General features: G+C 37.7%; 1 protein-coding gene and 1 long non-coding RNA gene across 3 annotated transcripts; both read left to right on the top strand.

Moving 5' to 3' along the window:
* Nucleotides 1-3,003: 3,003 nt before the first annotated feature.
* LOC136228936 (probable flavin-containing monooxygenase 1) lies at nt 3,004-7,725 on the top strand. 2 transcript variants are annotated; one of them, XM_066017441.1, is made up of 5 exons: nt 3,004-3,557; nt 4,589-4,826; nt 5,346-5,512; nt 5,714-6,063; nt 7,182-7,725. In XM_066017441.1, the coding sequence occupies exons 1-5, from the start codon at nt 3,108-3,110 to the stop codon at nt 7,543-7,545; spliced, it is 1,569 nt and encodes a 522-aa protein (XP_065873513.1). In that variant the 5' UTR covers nt 3,004-3,107; the 3' UTR covers nt 7,546-7,725. The 2 variants fall into 2 exon arrangements, with proteins under 2 accessions (XP_065873513.1, XP_065873514.1); XM_066017442.1 differs by having other exon boundaries at nt 7,259-7,493.
* A 1,245-nt stretch (nt 7,726-8,970) lies between these two features.
* LOC136228937 (uncharacterized) lies at nt 8,971-13,186 on the top strand. The gene is made up of 5 exons (XR_010688891.1): nt 8,971-9,446; nt 9,543-9,686; nt 9,785-12,082; nt 12,178-12,614; nt 12,704-13,186. It is a non-coding gene; the product is annotated as an uncharacterized lncRNA (long non-coding RNA).
* The last annotated feature ends 3,947 nt before the right edge of the window (nt 13,187-17,133 follow it).

Genomic DNA, 17,133 nt, shown 5'->3' with positions numbered 1-17,133 from the left:
GTAGATCTATAACTTCCTATTGGAGAAGGGAAGGGGGCTGGGATTGGGAGATGCTTCATGGTCTGATTCCGAGCTCTACTTTGCTTCATCTGGCATCAATGGTCGTTTTTCCTGGCGACGAGCAGCAAGATTCCTGGAGGTGGCGGCTCACTAGTTCAGGTATGTTTAGCGTCAAATCTGTGTTTAGTTTAACCCAAGTCCAGGGGGAGGGATTTGATGCATACTAAGAATTGGAAGATGATTTGGAATTTGCAAATCCCGGAGAGATTGAAATACTTTATTTGGTTACTAATGTATGAAGCTGTTTTGGTTAATACGGTTCGGATGGCGAGACATTTGAGCGAGTCTGATGTGTGCTTAGCGTGCGGTTTGTCAGAGTCATTATTGCACGTTTTGAGGGACTGCAGTGAGGCTGTGGGGCTTTGGCGGATCCTGATACCTGCTGCGGATTGGATTGAGTTTTATCGCGCTGATCTTAGTTCTTGGATGTTAGCTGGTCTCGGTAAAAAGGGGAACTGGTGTGGTATAGGCTGGAGTACCGTGTTTGTCTACACCATCTGGTGGCTGTGGCGGTGGAGATGCTCGGCGGTGTTCGATCCGGATACTGCTGTTTGTCGAAATAAGCTGGAATTTGTATATGGTAAAACTGGGGAATGTCAGAAAGCCTTTTTAGATGAGCAGCACATGAGAAATGGAAGTAGAAGGACTGTCATGGTTAGTTGGAAGCCCCCGTCGAAGGGCTGGATCAAGGTGAATAGTGATGGCGATTGTAGGGAGCCCCGGGTCCGGCGGCTGCAGGGGGCATTGCTCGGAATGACAATGGAGTTTGGATAGGAGGGTTCGCTGTTAACTTAGGTATTTGCAGTGCTGTGCTTGCAGAGCTATGGGGGTATGTACTTCGGGTTGAAGTTTGCTTGGGATAGACATTTCCGTAGAGTTGTATTCGAAATGGACTCGCTTGTGGTTGTGGATTTGGTGAAGAATGGTAAGGATCATAGGCATAAGTTCTTTTGGCTGATTGATGAGTGTCAAAGATTGTTAAGACAGGATTGGGAAGAGGTTAGGTTGATTCATGTTCTCCGCGAAGGTAATCGTGCAGCGGACTGGATGGCGAATTACGCAGGAAGTTTACCCCTGGGTCTTCACGAGTGTGAGATGCCCCCTGCAGGCATCCTGGATATCTTATTTTCTGATATTTGTTGTACTTGTCTTTTTAGGATGACTAGTATCACTTAGCTTGTTTTTTGTTGTGCTCTGGGGTTTCGTCCCCTCCATTAAGATCAAAAAAGAAAAAAATAATATTATAATAGTCATTTTTAATATTTAAAATAATAAATTTTATCTGAAAATAAATTTCAAATATCAAAATGTAACATGCTAAAGTTCAAAAAGCAAAAATAGCGAAAATGTAATTTATCCCTTATAAGAAAATGACAAATTGATATTTAAATAGTTAAGAGTGTTGTAATATATTATTGAAAATAGGAATACTAAACTGTTTATTAGCTAATAATGTAAGGATTAATAAATTAAGTTTAATACATCATTTTTCTGTGAATTTGTCCAAAAAAGTTGATTGCCCCTGAACTTTCAAAATGTAATGAGAATCCCTTCAACCTGCATATCATGTTCATTTAGCCCCTAAACTTATGTAAAATATAATAAATTAATTACTCGGTTGCAAAAAATAAACTGTGTGCGAAAGATGTGTTGCACGCCTTAGAATATTAATATATAATTGACAGAATCGATTAAAAAGGAAGTTCTTACTTGCTTAACTGTAAAATTTGTCTTCTCGAATATTAGAACCGCATACACCGAATTTGATCGTTTTACTTTTTTTAAGACCCGTGCAATACATATTCCGCATTTAACTTAAATTTTTTGCACTTGAGTGATTAAATTGATTGTCTAAGTTATACAAGTTGAGGGCGTTATTAAGATACTTTAAAAGTTCAGAATACCAATCAAGTTTTTTGAACATGTTCAGAGAACAAACGATATATTAAGCTGATAAATTATTTATCCAAAGTTTTATGATAACATGGATAAAAAAAGAATTGAATGATATAATCAAACATATATCCCAATCACTATCCTGTTAAGGTTTAAATTTTCATTGACATTGGACTTCAATGTTATACATTTTGTACAATATCCAAAAAAAATCAGTAAATTAGATCTAGAGTTTCATTTCTAATATACATGTAAAATTTCAACGGTAAAAAAGCGATTATTCGGTAACCCTACTCAATTCGATTTTCACTGTCGTAATAATTTATATAAGCTTGTCATATGGAATTAAGATATTTTTATTTTATGAAAAAGAAACTGCTCATTCTCTCTGCAAAAAACCAAAAAACAACTCCTAATCCTTTTCTTCTTCCTTTCTCTTTCATTGTTTGGTCAATCTTCCTATTTTGTTGATCTACTTTGAGGAGGGCGAAAGATCTTCCTTCTTCCTCCTCATACCGGGTTAGGTTTTTGTATTTTTATTGCTTTTTTAGTCTGTGTTCATATATTTGATCGGAACTCTTTATCCGTCTGATTGTATCTGCTCTCTATTATTCTGTCGTTTATGCTTTTTTCGGATTTAGCAAGAACGGAAATGGTTTATCTTATCCGTAGATCAATAAATCTACGTGGTTGCAACAAAAAAAAGATCCAGATCCGAATGTTCGGAATGGTCTAAAGGATGAAGTTTGGATTGCAGATGTCTTTCAACAGATTTGGATTAACGAGAAATATATTGTTGATTTGTGTTTTTTGTGCCTTTTATGGGCGCTTTTTACTCTTTTGTAGTCATTTTCATCCGTTCATGGATATTGTATTTGTTTTAGCGTGTAATCATATGAGGTTTTATCCCTTACATTTTGATTGTTGTACTTCTTTATGTTTGATCTAATGAAATTATAAACTTTTCTTGGGGTGATATATAACGTATCCTTTATAGCCTTAAAGGGTTCCTTACCCTCCTCCCCTAAACTTTAGGTAACAAAGAAAGTAAAAATAAAATTTCAATTGAAGAGTGCCTATAAATTCCCACTCCTTGTGAAGTTTTCTGCCAGAGAAAACAAAGATCAGAAGTAGAAACTGAGAGTTCGAAAATGAAGAAAAAGATAGGAATAATCGGCGCCGGAATAAGTGGCCTCCTCGCCTGCAAACATACAATGGAGAAAGGTTTTGAGCCAATTGTGTTCGAGGCTAGGAGTGACATCGGCGGGGTTTGGAACCAAACAATACAATCAACAAAGCTTCAAGTACCCAAATTTTATTACCAGTTTACGGATTTCCCATGGCCGTCTTCTGTTCAAGAAACCTTTCCCGATCACAAGCAGGTGTTGGAATATCTCCGAGCCTATGCTCAACACTTCAACATTGTGCCGAGAATCAAATTTAATACAAGAGTCAAAAGTATTGACTATGTTAATTCTTCGAGTGAATACGAGGATATGGTTGGTATGGAATTGTGGGGTGGAACAGGTTTTGCCTTCTCGCCTGCCGGGAAATGGGAAGTCAGCTTCCAAGATGCCCGAGATCCCTCTTCACCTCTTCAGGTAATCCCTGTACCACCACTCTCAGGTTTGGTGTGTACATATAAAATTTATCGGATAACATATAAATTTAGTTTGTTATTGAATGACATAAATTGGTAGGGGAAGGCTAGTACACCCTTGTGGTGGGATCCCTCCCCCGGACCCTCGTTCAGCCGGGACGCACAGTGCACCGGACTGTCCTTTTTATTGAATGACATCGAATCTAAAACACTGCAATATTACCACTAACATTTAGTAGTTGTGCATTTTCAAGACTAAATTGACAAAAAAAAAAGTTTTTTTTTTCCTTGTGTAATGTAATGTTCTTATCACCACAACCTTAGTAGATAATTCAATAAAGTTTGAAGCTGCATTTTATTCATTAATGAAAAAACTAATTTTTCGTGAACTTGATGTTGTTATTGGTCAAATTCTAGCAAAGTGAATTCAAATATAAAAATTTGTAAATCACAATGTTGTGTTTGTAAAAAAAAATTACCATAGGTACCCATCTACAAAAAATACGGCAGGTAACATTTGATGTTCTGATCACCACAACCTGAGCGTTATGATCATTTGGTAAAGTTTAAAGCTGAACTCTATTCATTAATGAAAAAACTCATTTTTCTGTCAATTGAGTTTGAAATTGCACTACAGTAATTTTATTATTTCTAATAGGGACAGGGTTTTCGCGGAGGAGTTAATTTAGCGGTTACCTACAAAAAAATATAATTTCAAACATTCATCGAATGACAATTAAAAGCCTCACTAATAGAAATTAACAAATCATGATTGTATGGTTGACCCCTTCACACCTAGGTGTTATGTCATATTTCCACCTTAATTAACAATTTCTTACGGTTAAAATGTAATCATATGAATCAATTTTTATTAGTCAGATCTTTAATTGCTTTATTTGATAAGGGTTGAGACTTAAATTATACTGTTTTATAAGTCGCGGGTTAAATTAGTTCTCCTCCAAAAACCTTGAAGCTATATTGGTACCTTCTCTTTTTCTAAAATGAAATTTAACATTTTTTTTTTATTCTCAGGTTTATCAAATGGATTTTGTGATAATTTGCATAGGAAAATACAGCGACCTTCCAAATCTGCCAAAATTTCCGGTGAACAAAGGGCCTGAAGTATTTTCTGGCAAAGTCTTACACGCACAGGACTATGCTGCCATGGATGATGATCGTGCTGCTGATTTCGTAAGAGACAAACTGGTTACAGTCGTTGGGTTTCAGAAATCAGCAGTAGATATAGCAGCTGAAGTTGCTGCTAGAAATGGTATAATATACTAAGAGTAAACCATAAAAATGCATATATAACAAAACCGACTGAAAGGAATGTATTATTTTTTTCGTTGCAAAAGGTAGAATGTAACTAAAAATGTTTCATTTACCTGTGGTGATTGAGCACGCTAATGCTCACTGAGTTTGAAGCATGCATAACAAAGACCTGTATTATCATATCTTGCACTTTAATCAATAATTAGGTTGTTAGGAATTGAACCACTTATCCATTTAATCAAGCTGATAGTTAAATGTTCACTTCATATTAATATTATATCTACAAAACACAACCAAGACTAAGATATCCACTGTATATAATTAATAGATCGGACTGTGTGGATCCCTATTATTCATTCTAAATCTAACACAAAATAAATAGGCTGAGTCTAATATCATTTCCACTGTCCAAGTTGGGTGAACACGAGCCTAGACGGAAAACCGAATATGTAAATATGTTACCCGATAATTGTAATATGAATTAAATCAATAACTGATAGATGTTGTTAATGAGCAGGTGTACAACACCCTTGTACAATGGTATTCAGGACGGTTCATTGGTTGATTACCGAATCCGTAATGTTATTATTTTTGAAAGGTTTAAACCGTTTCTCAGAGTTGTCCATTCACAAACCTACGGAAGGCTTCTTTTCTTGGCTCTTAGCCTCCTTGCTTTCACCTATGGTAATTTTCTGTTATTAAATATTTTTATTTATGCATTTTTCAAATGTTTAATTAGTATGCGGATCCTGAATAACCAAATGATTTTGACATTCACCATTAGATCTAGACTAATTAAACTTTGGATCGAGCCTAGATTTGGTCATTCCGGATCCAGATGAAGCCTACTAAATGTTCTAAACATGTAAATCATGACTTTTTCAGATGTGGATATTCATAACATTAATTGAGTGGTATCTTGGATGGAAATTTCCATTGAAGAAACTTAACATGGTTCCAACTCATGGACTCCTCAAGCAGATTTATATATGCATGGTCTCAAATGTGCCTCGTAATTTCTTCAACAATGTCGAGAAAGGAAGCATCATCCTGAAAAAATCAGGCACTTTCACTTTTTGCAAAGATGGGGTTATTTTAGAAGGCGAACATAACCATATACCGACGGATATTGTCATCTTTGCAACCGGATACAGAAGTGATGATAAGATAAAAAACCTGTTCAAATCTACATATTTTCAGAAATGCATTATTGGTTCATCAACGCCCTTCTTCAGGTACTAGCTATATATTCATGAGTTTGGGAAGCTTTCGAACTTCTGGAACATTGTATTTTTTGTAGGTTTAGCAAAATAAGAAATTGCACTAACAATATTAGCCTTTATTGACATGCCATGTTGAATTTGGTGAATTTTCTTATCACACGACATATTGATTTGATATGTGTCATTCACCATGTCAGCAAAGGCAAACCATGTCAATTAATGTGTCATTCACCACATTAGCAAATACACAATGTCAATTAACCAATTGAACTATTACTTTAAGCATATTAAGGTCGAAGAATAACTTTTATTATTATTATTAACACGTAAAATAACAATTTTTTTTTCTTGTTGTACTTTTTCAAAAAAATTAGGCTTAATACAATATGTGAACTTTCCAAAAAGCTTGACGAAAGTGCCCGATAACTTGAATTTGTATAAAATGTAATCAATTAGTTACTCAGTTGTAAAAAAAGGAAGATAAAATGCATACATATCTTAGAATGTTATCATAAGTCATAGAATAGAATAGATTAAAACATATTAAAAAAAAAAGTTCTTACTTGTTATAAATTGTAAAACTTATCTTCAGTAATATTAGAATTATATACCCAACATTTATATACAGTAAAACCTCTGTGCATTTAAAAGTTTCGGTGTATCCTTGTCAAATTGTAACAAAAAAATTGTAAAGAGTGGATGATGCTATAATTGCTTCCTTTCATTTGATGGTTTCAAAAGTACCGAATTATCTCAGCTTCATCCTCATTTTTTGTACGATTTGAAACAACACTCCATATAAATTTATATAGTAATTCATTAACTATGATATATTGAATATTTTTAACATAAATACAATGAACTTCCAAGTTCAATTAACTTATATAATGCACATTTAATTTTATTTGTTCATTGATTTTAGATAAAAAATTTATTAAAATTAGTAATTTAAAATTTATTTTTAAAAAATTTAAAATCACTCAATAAATTAACAATTATTAAATTATCGATTAATTAATAACACTATAAATTAATAAAATTCCATGGTCCCAACATTTTTAATTTATAGAGGTTTTACTGTACCCGATGTTATAATCTCATACAGTTTCATTATGAAATAAAATTTTTAGGGATTGCATTCACCCTCGAATCCCGCAGCTAGCGATACTTGGATATGCAGTGAATCCTTCAATTTTATTTGCAACAGAAATGAGAAGCATGTGGGTAGCACATTTTCTCACCGGAAAATTCAAGCTACCAAGCATAAACCATATGGAAGCAGAAGCAATTAAATGGGAAAAAGTTTCAAGAAAATATGGTGGAGAAAGGTACAAGAGATCTTGTGTTAGTGCAATGCTGCCAATCTACTCCAATGATCTTTTGTGCAAGGACATGGGCTACAATCCTAGAAGGAAAAAAAGCCTTCTTGCTGAGTTATTTGATCCTTATACTCCCGATGATTATAAGTTCCTTAATGTTTGTGTCGAAAAATAGTTCGGGTCTAGATGGACGACCAAAGAAAAATTGTCACATAATATTTTTTCTGTTCATGATACCCGGATGAAAAATCACCACCAAAATAATAGAATATAAGAGTTACGGCTAGAAAAATAATGTGATGATTTTTCGTTGGCCTGACTCATTCCACTGGAATCATTATAGAATTTCTCAAAATTTACTAGTTATATTTATATATGAAGGTGAATGAGGTAAAGTTCATACAAACTTCATTAATTTCTCATTAAAAGAAAAATACATATCTAACTAATACATTATATAAAAATGCAAGGTGTGGTGAGCAAGCAAAGCTGGAGACAAGTGGCAAGAATATAACCCTTGATCATAGCCCTTGGTGATGAATGGTGATGATTAGAAGTGGGAATGCTATGGTGTAATAGGGTGTATGATACAAGGGGTGAATGTCTTCTAGAATAGTCTATTGTTGCGGAATGACTAAAGAGCCCCTGGAGCTGTGAAAAGACCAAGATGCCCTTGGTAAGTGAAGGGGCGCTTGTCTTGCTTATTCGGATATTTAGACTTGAAGTCTTGGTACTTGTTTATTTGGAAATCCAAATAAACCTCTCTAGATCTTTCGGATGGAAAACCAAGAGTCTCCCTGCTCTCCTTCATCTTCTTCCCTTTCTTCTGTAATTCTTCATAACCCTAGAACCCAGAACTTCGTATGTTGCGTTTATTTCAATACCCTCCCTCAAACTAGGCTTGGTACAAGTTACGCAAGCCGAGTTTGCTCACGAAAAAACGGAGTTGCGGCGAATGTTGTGCATTGGTGAATAGATCCGCTAACTGTAAGGCGGACGGAATAGGCATGAGTCGTATCAACCCTCGTTGAACTCGTTCGCGGATCACATGACAATCAATGTCTATGTGTTTCGTTCTCTCATGAAACACTGGGTTTTGAGCTATGTGCATGGCTGATTGATTGTCGCAGAAGAGGAGGGAAGCCACGAATGGTGGTAAGGCGAGGTCACGGAGGAGATTGGTGAGCCAATGAAGCTCACAGGAGGTAGAGGCCATGGCGCGGTACTCTGCCTCAGAGGAAGAGCGAGAAACTGTGTTTTGCTTCTTTGATCGCCACGAGATGAGAGCCGATCCGAGGAAAACGGCGTAGCCTGTGAGTGACTTTCGAGTCTCTGCGCAAGTGGCCCAATCAGAATCTGTGAAGGCCTGTAGTTGGAGGTCATTGCATGCCGGAAAGAACAGACCCAAGCCGATCGTCCCCTTAAGGTAACGTAAGACTCGTTGTGCCCTATGTTGATCTTCTATAGTTGGTTTTGTGAGATGTTGTGACAGTTGATTCACGATGTAGGATATATCTGGTCTGGTATGTGTTAAATAAAGTAGCTTGCCTATGAGTTGCCTGTAAGGTGTGATTTCTGGGAGTAGTGTACTTTGCATGTTTGGCTTATAGTTTGGTAAAGCTGGGGAGGAGGCTGGCTTACAGTCGATGAGTCCCGTTCCATGCAGTAATTCTAATTCGTATTTTCTCTGTGACATGTGGAGTCCTTGATTGCTGCAGGAGAACTCGAAACCAAGGAAGTAGTGGACTGGCCCGAGGTCCTTGATGCTAAAAACGTCGTTCAGATACTTCTTGGCTAACTGGATGGTGTGCATGTCACTACCTGCAAGGATAACATCATCGACATAGATTAAAAGAACAGTCATGTGTCCAGCTGCTTCTTTGGTAAACAAGGAAGGGTCTGCTATGGACTGAGTGAAACCCATCTCTCTGACGGTTGCAGTTAGCTTAGCATTCCACTGCCTTCCGGCCTGGCGAAGTCCATACAGGGACTTATTGAGCTTACAGACTTGATTCGTGTGTTTAGCCACCATTCCGGGCGGTAACGCCATGTACACATCCTCGTCCAAATCCCCGTGTAAGTATGCGTTGTCTATGTCTAGCTGATGGATATGCCAGTTTTTTGTGATTGCAATTGCTAGAAGGACTCTAATGGTGGTAAATTTTGCTACAGGGGCGAAGGTTGCGGTGAAGTCCACCCCTTCTTGCTGTGTGTAGCCCTTCGCTACCAGTCTGGCCTTAAACCTCGCAATGCTACCGTCTGCCCGGTGCTTTATCTTGTAGACCCATCTGCATCCTATGGGCCTCTTTCCGGCGGGTAATGTAACCAAACTCCAAGTATGGTTTGCTTCTAATGCACTCAGTTCATTTTCCATGGCCTGTTGCCACCTCTCATCAGACATTGCTTCTTTGTAGGTTGCAGGTTCAGAGTGGCAAGTTATGTTGATGGAGAAAACCTTCTTGGCGGACGAAAGTCTGTCATATGACAAATGCTTGGAGAGAGCATGAGGAGAATTTAAAAAACAGGGCAAAGGAGAACCCTGCACAAGGGCCAGGTGATAATCTCTGAGATAGGTCGGCATAGTCCTGGTCCTTTGTGGCCTTTCTGTTGTGTGTTGGATTTGTGGATTTACTGCTTCTCTGTCTGTTTCATTGTCCGTTGTTTGAATGGTGTCAATGTGTTGTTCATTGCTTGTTTCTGTGTCTGAATGTGTATCCTCGTCATCACTTGCCGATGCCATGTGTAGCGAGTCTAGCTCCTCTTCACTGCAAAATGGTGTTTGTGTCTCTTGACTATTTTCTGAGAAGGGAAAATGCTCTTCAAAAAATCTTACATGCCTGGAAAAGAAAAGAACATTAGTGTTGAGATTTAGGAGTCTGAACCCCTTTATGCCATGCTTGTAGCCTAGGAAGGCGCATTTGACCGCTCTGTCTGAGAATTTGTTTCTGTGCCTATCCATAGTTGAGGCATATGCCAGGCATCCAAACACCCTTAGCTGCTCATGGCTGCTCTTTTCCCCATATATGCGCTCGTACGGTGTCTCCCCTTGTATAGGCACGGATGGTAACCTATTGATGAGGTAAACTGCGTGGCTAACGGCTTCTGGCCAATATATTTTGGGTAAAGAGCTTTGAATCATGAGCGCTCTCGTGGTGTTCATGATATCTTGATGCTTTCTTTCCACTCTGCCGTTTTGTTGTGGGGTTTCTGGGCAAGATGTTTGATGTGTGATGCCATTTGTCGTGTAAAAGTCCTTCATGATGAACTCAGGGCCGTTGTCCGTTCTTATAGTTCTTACATGTTTGTCAAATTGTCTGGTGACGTGTTTGCAAAATTGTTGAATCACTGTGCTTGCTTCCCCTTTGTTTTGCATTAATGTCACCCATGTATACCTGCTGCGATCATCAACTATGGTTAGGAAGTACTTTTTGTTAGAGTGAGACTCGGTTGTTGGACCCCATATGTCGACATGTATAACATCAAAATTTTCTTTTGCTAAACTTTGGCTTAACGGAAAAGACATCTTTTTCTGTTTAGCTCTTTGGCAAACGTCACATGGCATTGCTTTGAAGGAATTGAAATCATTACAAGATAAGTTGAGGCCTCTCATTCTCACATAGGAGGGATGGCCAAAACACAAGTGCCATACATCGGCTTTAATTGAAAAAACAGAATGAAATCCACTTGGTAATGGATGTTCTAGGTAGTACAGCCCTTTGTGTTCTCTAGCCAAGCCAATCCTCTTCCAACTTGTTGTGTCCTGTATCATACATGTCGAGCCTGTTATCACGATGCATAATTTACTGGTGTCCAATAATTTGCTAGTTGATATCAAGTTGTAATCAAAAGTGGGTATGCATAAGACATTGTGTAAAATGAATTTGGGGCTTAGGGTTACGGTGCCCGTAAATTCTGCCTTGACCCTGTCCCCATTCGGCAAGTTTACCCAACATTTGTTAATTTCTGTGTATGAACTGTAGAACTTTGTGTCACAAATAATATGGTCGGTAGCACCCGTGTCTATTATCCAGCATGATGAAACAGAGTTAGGGTTTAGGCTGTTACCAGAGTTGTCTCCCTTGACAAAGGTATTGACGCTGCTTCCCGAGGCCGGAGCTTTTCCTGATTGGTTCAGTGGCAATAGGGAAACTAGTGTTTGGTACTAGTCTTTGGTTAGAGTGAATGGCTCTGCGTTTGTATGCCTATTGTCCTCTTCCCCTGAGTCTCCGCTGTCTCTTCCCTGATTCATTGCTGAATTAGCCTTGGGTTGATTTGTTCTGAAAGGACTTCCCTTGTTTCTATTTCCGTAATTTGGAGGATAACCATGCTTTTTGAAACAAATGTCTTCGGTGTGACCTGTGTTTCCACAAAAGGTGCACAATGATGAACTTTTGTTGTTGTTTTTGCGGTTTGTTGCATACCTTGGATTACTGCGAATGTTGTTCTGTCTGTTTTGTGTATTGGTAGAACCTGCGAATGGATTGCTTTCATGTACTTCCCCGTTTTTGGTAGGCGCAAGGCCTATCTGTCGCTCATGTTGTGTGGACAAGGCAAAAACCTTGTTGAGTGACGGTAATGGCTCCATGAGGAGGATCTGTGAACATATTGTAGAATAGGACTCATTTAGTCCTTGAAGGAAGGTGATAACTTGATCCGCATCCTGTTGATCTCGCAAGATCTTGAAAGCACCGCAGCTACACGTCTGCCGGCAGGTACACTTCGGCATGGGTCGTAGGTTTAACAGTTCATCATATAGAATTTTTAAGTTCGTGTAGTAATCACTCACATTGCTGTTTCCTTGTTTCAGGCTGTGGATCTCCCTTCGGAGTTCCAGTATTCTCAACGAGTCGGTTTGAGCGAAACGCTCCTTTAGATCTGCCCATATTTGGTCCCTTTTGTCCAGCCACATAATGCTACGAGCTATGGAGGGCGAGACAGCATGGTTTATCCATGAGATAACCATGTTGTTACATCTTTCCCACTGGTTGTACATGGCGTCGTCTAAAGCCGGAGCCTTGATGGTGCCGTGAACGAAAGAAAACTTATTCTTGGACATGAGTGCCACCTTGACTGCACGAGACCATTGGTGGTAGTTCGGTCCTGTGAGGATTTGCGAGACAAGCGCTAAAGCCGGAGTCTCATTTGGTGGGAGGTGATAGGGACTGCTGGCACTAATGACCGGAGCAGCCATTGTAGCTCACTTGGGGTAAAAAAAGATCAGAGTTGCTCTGATACCATATGAAGGTGAATGAGGTCAAGTTCATACAAACTTCATTAATTTCTCATTAAAAGAAAAATACATATCTAACTAATACATTATATAAAAATGCAAGGTGTGGTGAGCAAGCAAAGCTGGAGACAAGTGGCAAGAATATAACCCTTGATCATAGCCCTTGGTGATGAATGGTGATGATTAGAAGTGGGAATGCTATGGTGTAATAGGGTGTATGATACAAGGGGTGAATGTCTTCTAGAATAGTCTATTGTTGCGGAATGACTAAAGAGCCCCTGGAGCTATGAAAAGACCAAGCTGCCCTTGGTAAGTGAAGGGGCGCTTGTCTTGCTTATTCGGATATTTAGACTTGAAGTCTTGGTACTTGTTTATTTGGAAATACAAATAAACCTCTCTAGATCTTTCGGATGGAAAACCGAGAGTCTCCCTGCTCTCCTTCATCTTCTTCCCTTTCTTCTGTAATTCTTCATAACCCTAGAACCCAGAACTTCGTATGTTGCGTTTATTTCAATATTATACGTCAATAATTCATGCTATTAGCGTGTCAATAATTGAGTAATTAGCTTTGTCCTTTTTTTTTTATTTGTACTTTTGAGTTGGATTATGTATTTGATTAATTTCATAGTTTATAGTATATATTAATTTGATGTTTTTCAGTGGAACAAAAAAATTATGCAAAAGCAAAAAGTAAATAAAAATCATTTGCAAGTTCATTAGTCCATAAATTACTAAGAGAAATCACTACAGCAAATATCATCTATTATCACTAAATCACTACAGCAATCTATTAGTTAAAACAAATAAAAAGTTCTGTAACAAAACAATTTAGTGTAATTTTTTTTATAGCTTATCGTTGCAAGAAGTGCCGTAGCTATGTAAGTTAAACAACCTATAGCTAACTATGAAGTCTTCTAGCAACAGAAATTATAATTCTAACATTTGTTAGAACAAAATACAAGTCAGCCATACGAAAAGATTAATATAATTTCCTATGAACTTCAATTATTTGTAACTAAAAGAAAAAAATATAGCTACGAAAATTATTCAGTTATAATATTATTAATGAGATTTTTATCAAAGTTATATTTTTTTTATGAACTATTAGTACTTATTTATTATGATAGAACATTTAAATTATGAGAATGAAGTGGTTTTTTAAAAAATAAAATTGTATGGGACATTAATATTGATGCGGGACATCTCCTTGGAGGATCGAGTCCGGACGAGAGAAGTCTAAGGAAGAACCAAGCACGAACAACAAGCGAGTAAAGAGGCCAAAACAGTGCCACACGGCAAGTCAGCAGCTAAGGCACGCTCCTCGTGAAGGAAGGTTTGATCCGAAAAAAGACCAGCAGCCAATCCACGCTCCGCTTGGATTAGGCACGCTCCGCGTGAATGAAGATTTGATCCGGAGAAAGTCTAGCAACCAATCCACGCTCCGCTTGGATTCATTTTAAAGAACTTGCTCCTTACTCCAGTTACTTCTTATTTACAAATATGTCACCCCTTAATTACTATTAGACAAACGATTACGTCTGTCTTAAAAATGTTAGATGTGATTAACCAAAAACAAAAAGAACACAGAAAAATATATTAACAGTAAATAGAAAATCAAAAGAATGGAGTTAGACAAATCTGAGGCCTGTATTAGAAGTTTCCTTAAGACAGATGTTGTCGCTATTGACGATTGTCTCCCAGGATACAACAGATTACGCAAGCGAACTCAAACCGTGTGTAGCCTAGTTATCACCAGAGTAGGAAAAACAAGAACAATGTGAACAGACAAAGAGTATTTTGAAAAACTTCAACAACAGCCTTTAACCATCTTTCAACTAACTGTGAATTTGACAATCCATTCTATATAAATAGAACTCGAAAGGATATGTCTTTTCACGAACGAACACGACTGTACACTGACAGACACGACTGTTCATGTATGAACATGACTGTTCACGAAGGACAGGACTGTTCATGAAAGGATATGTTTGTTGGTATTAAAATTAACAAATAATTTTATTCAAAATTTTCCAACAATCCCCCAAATGAATAAAATTAGAAACGAGACGATTACGACGTGGTGATAACTTTCTACAGGAGATATCTGCATAGGATAAGTAGCTAATGTGCCTTGAACCTTCCCTTGTGAAAGTATATTTACTTTACTGGCTGACTAGTAGACGCGATGTCTTTGAACTATTCTGTCGTTTGTGTAAACAATGATATACCCCACATAGATACTAACATAACACGGTATGGTTCTCATGGTTATGTTCGTTATGGTCATGAACATCGCCTGGTTCTGTGAGAAATTTATTGTTTATTTGCTTAAAAGCAAAGATGAGGCTATAGAGAAATTTATTCTCTATAAACAAGAGGTGGAAAACCAACTTAATAAAAAGATTAAAGTGGTTAGAAGTGATCGTGGTGGTGAATATGTTGAACCATTTGGGGAATTTTGCTCGCAACATGGTATTATTCACGAGGTAACACCACCATACTCTCCTCAGTCTAATGGAGTGGCGGAGCGTAAAAATCGTATCTTAAAGGAAATGATGAACACAATGCTAAACAGTTCTGGGTTGCCACAGAACATGTGGGGGGAAGCTATTTTATCAGTAAATCACCTTTTAAATAGAGTGCCCCGTAAGAAATTAGACAAGACCCCATATGAATTATGGAAAGGAAGAAAACCTACCTATAATTACTTGAAAGTATGGGGGTGTCTTGCTAAGGTAATGGCTCCATTGCCAAAAAGAATGAAAATAAGTCCAAAGACGGTGGATTGTATTTTCATTGGCTATGCGCTTCACAGTAATGCATATAGATTTCTTGTGCATGAATCTAAAAATCCTGAGATTCATAAGAACACCATCATGGAATCAAAGAATGCATCATTCTTTGAAAATATATGACCTACAAGGCAGCTGTAAGCTCAATCGCCTATTCTCTATGGGCTTTAGTCGCATTCCTTTCGATGATTTTTCAATTTGATCTCGGTGTAACCTCTAGGTTAGCGGATCCGCTGTGTTATTCTTTTGATTCTACAAAATCAATTAGAATGACACTCGTTGAGATCAATTGACTAATGATGTTATCACACGGAAGCTTTTCTCCCTTCATCATACAGAAGCTTTTTATACCGCATATCCACCGACTGATATGATATTTTTCTTCGATTCCATCATTGTTACGTACTTATTTTAAGGCAATTTGATTTGTACATTTTAGTGACTTTAATTGTCACGTCCGGGTCTAAATTTCTAGAATTTATACCTTGATAGTATTATATATTATAATTATTAGGTTTGTGATTTTTATTTGGTGTTCTAGTAAAAGTTTGGAGTTCATTTGGTGGTTTTAGGTATAAATTAAAAGTTTAGAATAATTGTTAAAAGATTATATAAAGATGGAGGATCAAACTGTATTTTTTCCAAATTTGGATATATATTACCAGAGGATTGGTCATCATCATCAGCATCTTTCTTTTTCTTTTTTTTTCTTTTCTTATCTTCCTTCCTCTGCTTCTTCGACTTTTTTTTATCGTTCTTGAACCGTTTCTCCACCGTTTCTTTGATTTACGGAGATTCGACCGTCCGAATCAGTAAAAAGTTGGTCAGCCTCTCATACCAAGCACGTGGTGCTTGCTTGAGTCCATACAGAGCCTTTTTGAGTTTGTAAACGTGGTTTGGGAACCTAGAATCCTCAAACCCTGGAGGCTGATTTACATAGACCTCCTCGTCTATTACTCCATTAAGAAAGCCACTTTTGACATCCATTTGAAACAGTTTAAAGTTCATGTAAGATGCATATGCACATAAAATCCTAATAGCTTCTAGCCTTGCCACTGGGGCAAAGGTCTCACCGTAGTCTATACCTTCTTGCTGACTGTAGCCCTGAGCTACAAGTCTTGCCTTGTTTCTGACCACGTTTCCTTGCTCATCTAGCTTGTTCCTGAAGACCCATCTCGTTCCAATGGTCTTTTGGCTCCTAGGATGTGGCACTAGTTCCCATACATTATTTCTCCTGAACTGATTGAGTTCCTCTTGCATGGCATTCATCCAGAATTCGTCATCCTCAGCTTCGGCAAAGTTCTTCGGCTCAAGTACTGAGACAAAGGCTACATTGCCGAGATACTTCCTTAGTTGATTTCTTGTCATCAACGTATTTCCAGCTGAGTCAAGAATTGCATTTTCTGAGTGCCCTCTTGGGACTCTTATCTCCTTTGGTAGACTTGTGTCTTGTTCTATCTGTGTTTCAACATTCTCTGCAGAAGTAGATAGGTCAGTGAAAGTAATTTTAGGTTCACTCTTACTCTTGGTCAGCCGTTTTATGAAGGACTCAGTAGCTGGTTCTTGATCAGCAGGTGCTGAGTTTGGTTCATCTTCTGTCAGCGGCTGGTATCTTCCTGCAGGGTTAGTTTCATCGAATTGCACATGTATAGATTCTTCTAATACTTGAGTTCTCTTATTAAAAACTCTGTATGCTTTACTGTTTGTTGAGTAGCCTAGAAAGATAGCCTCATCAGCTTTT

This window comes from Euphorbia lathyris, chromosome 5, assembly GCF_963576675.1.
Source record: "Euphorbia lathyris chromosome 5, ddEupLath1.1, whole genome shotgun sequence".
NCBI lineage: Eukaryota > Viridiplantae > Streptophyta > Magnoliopsida > Malpighiales > Euphorbiaceae > Euphorbia > Euphorbia lathyris.
This window is presented reverse-complemented; position numbering and strand designations above follow the sequence as displayed.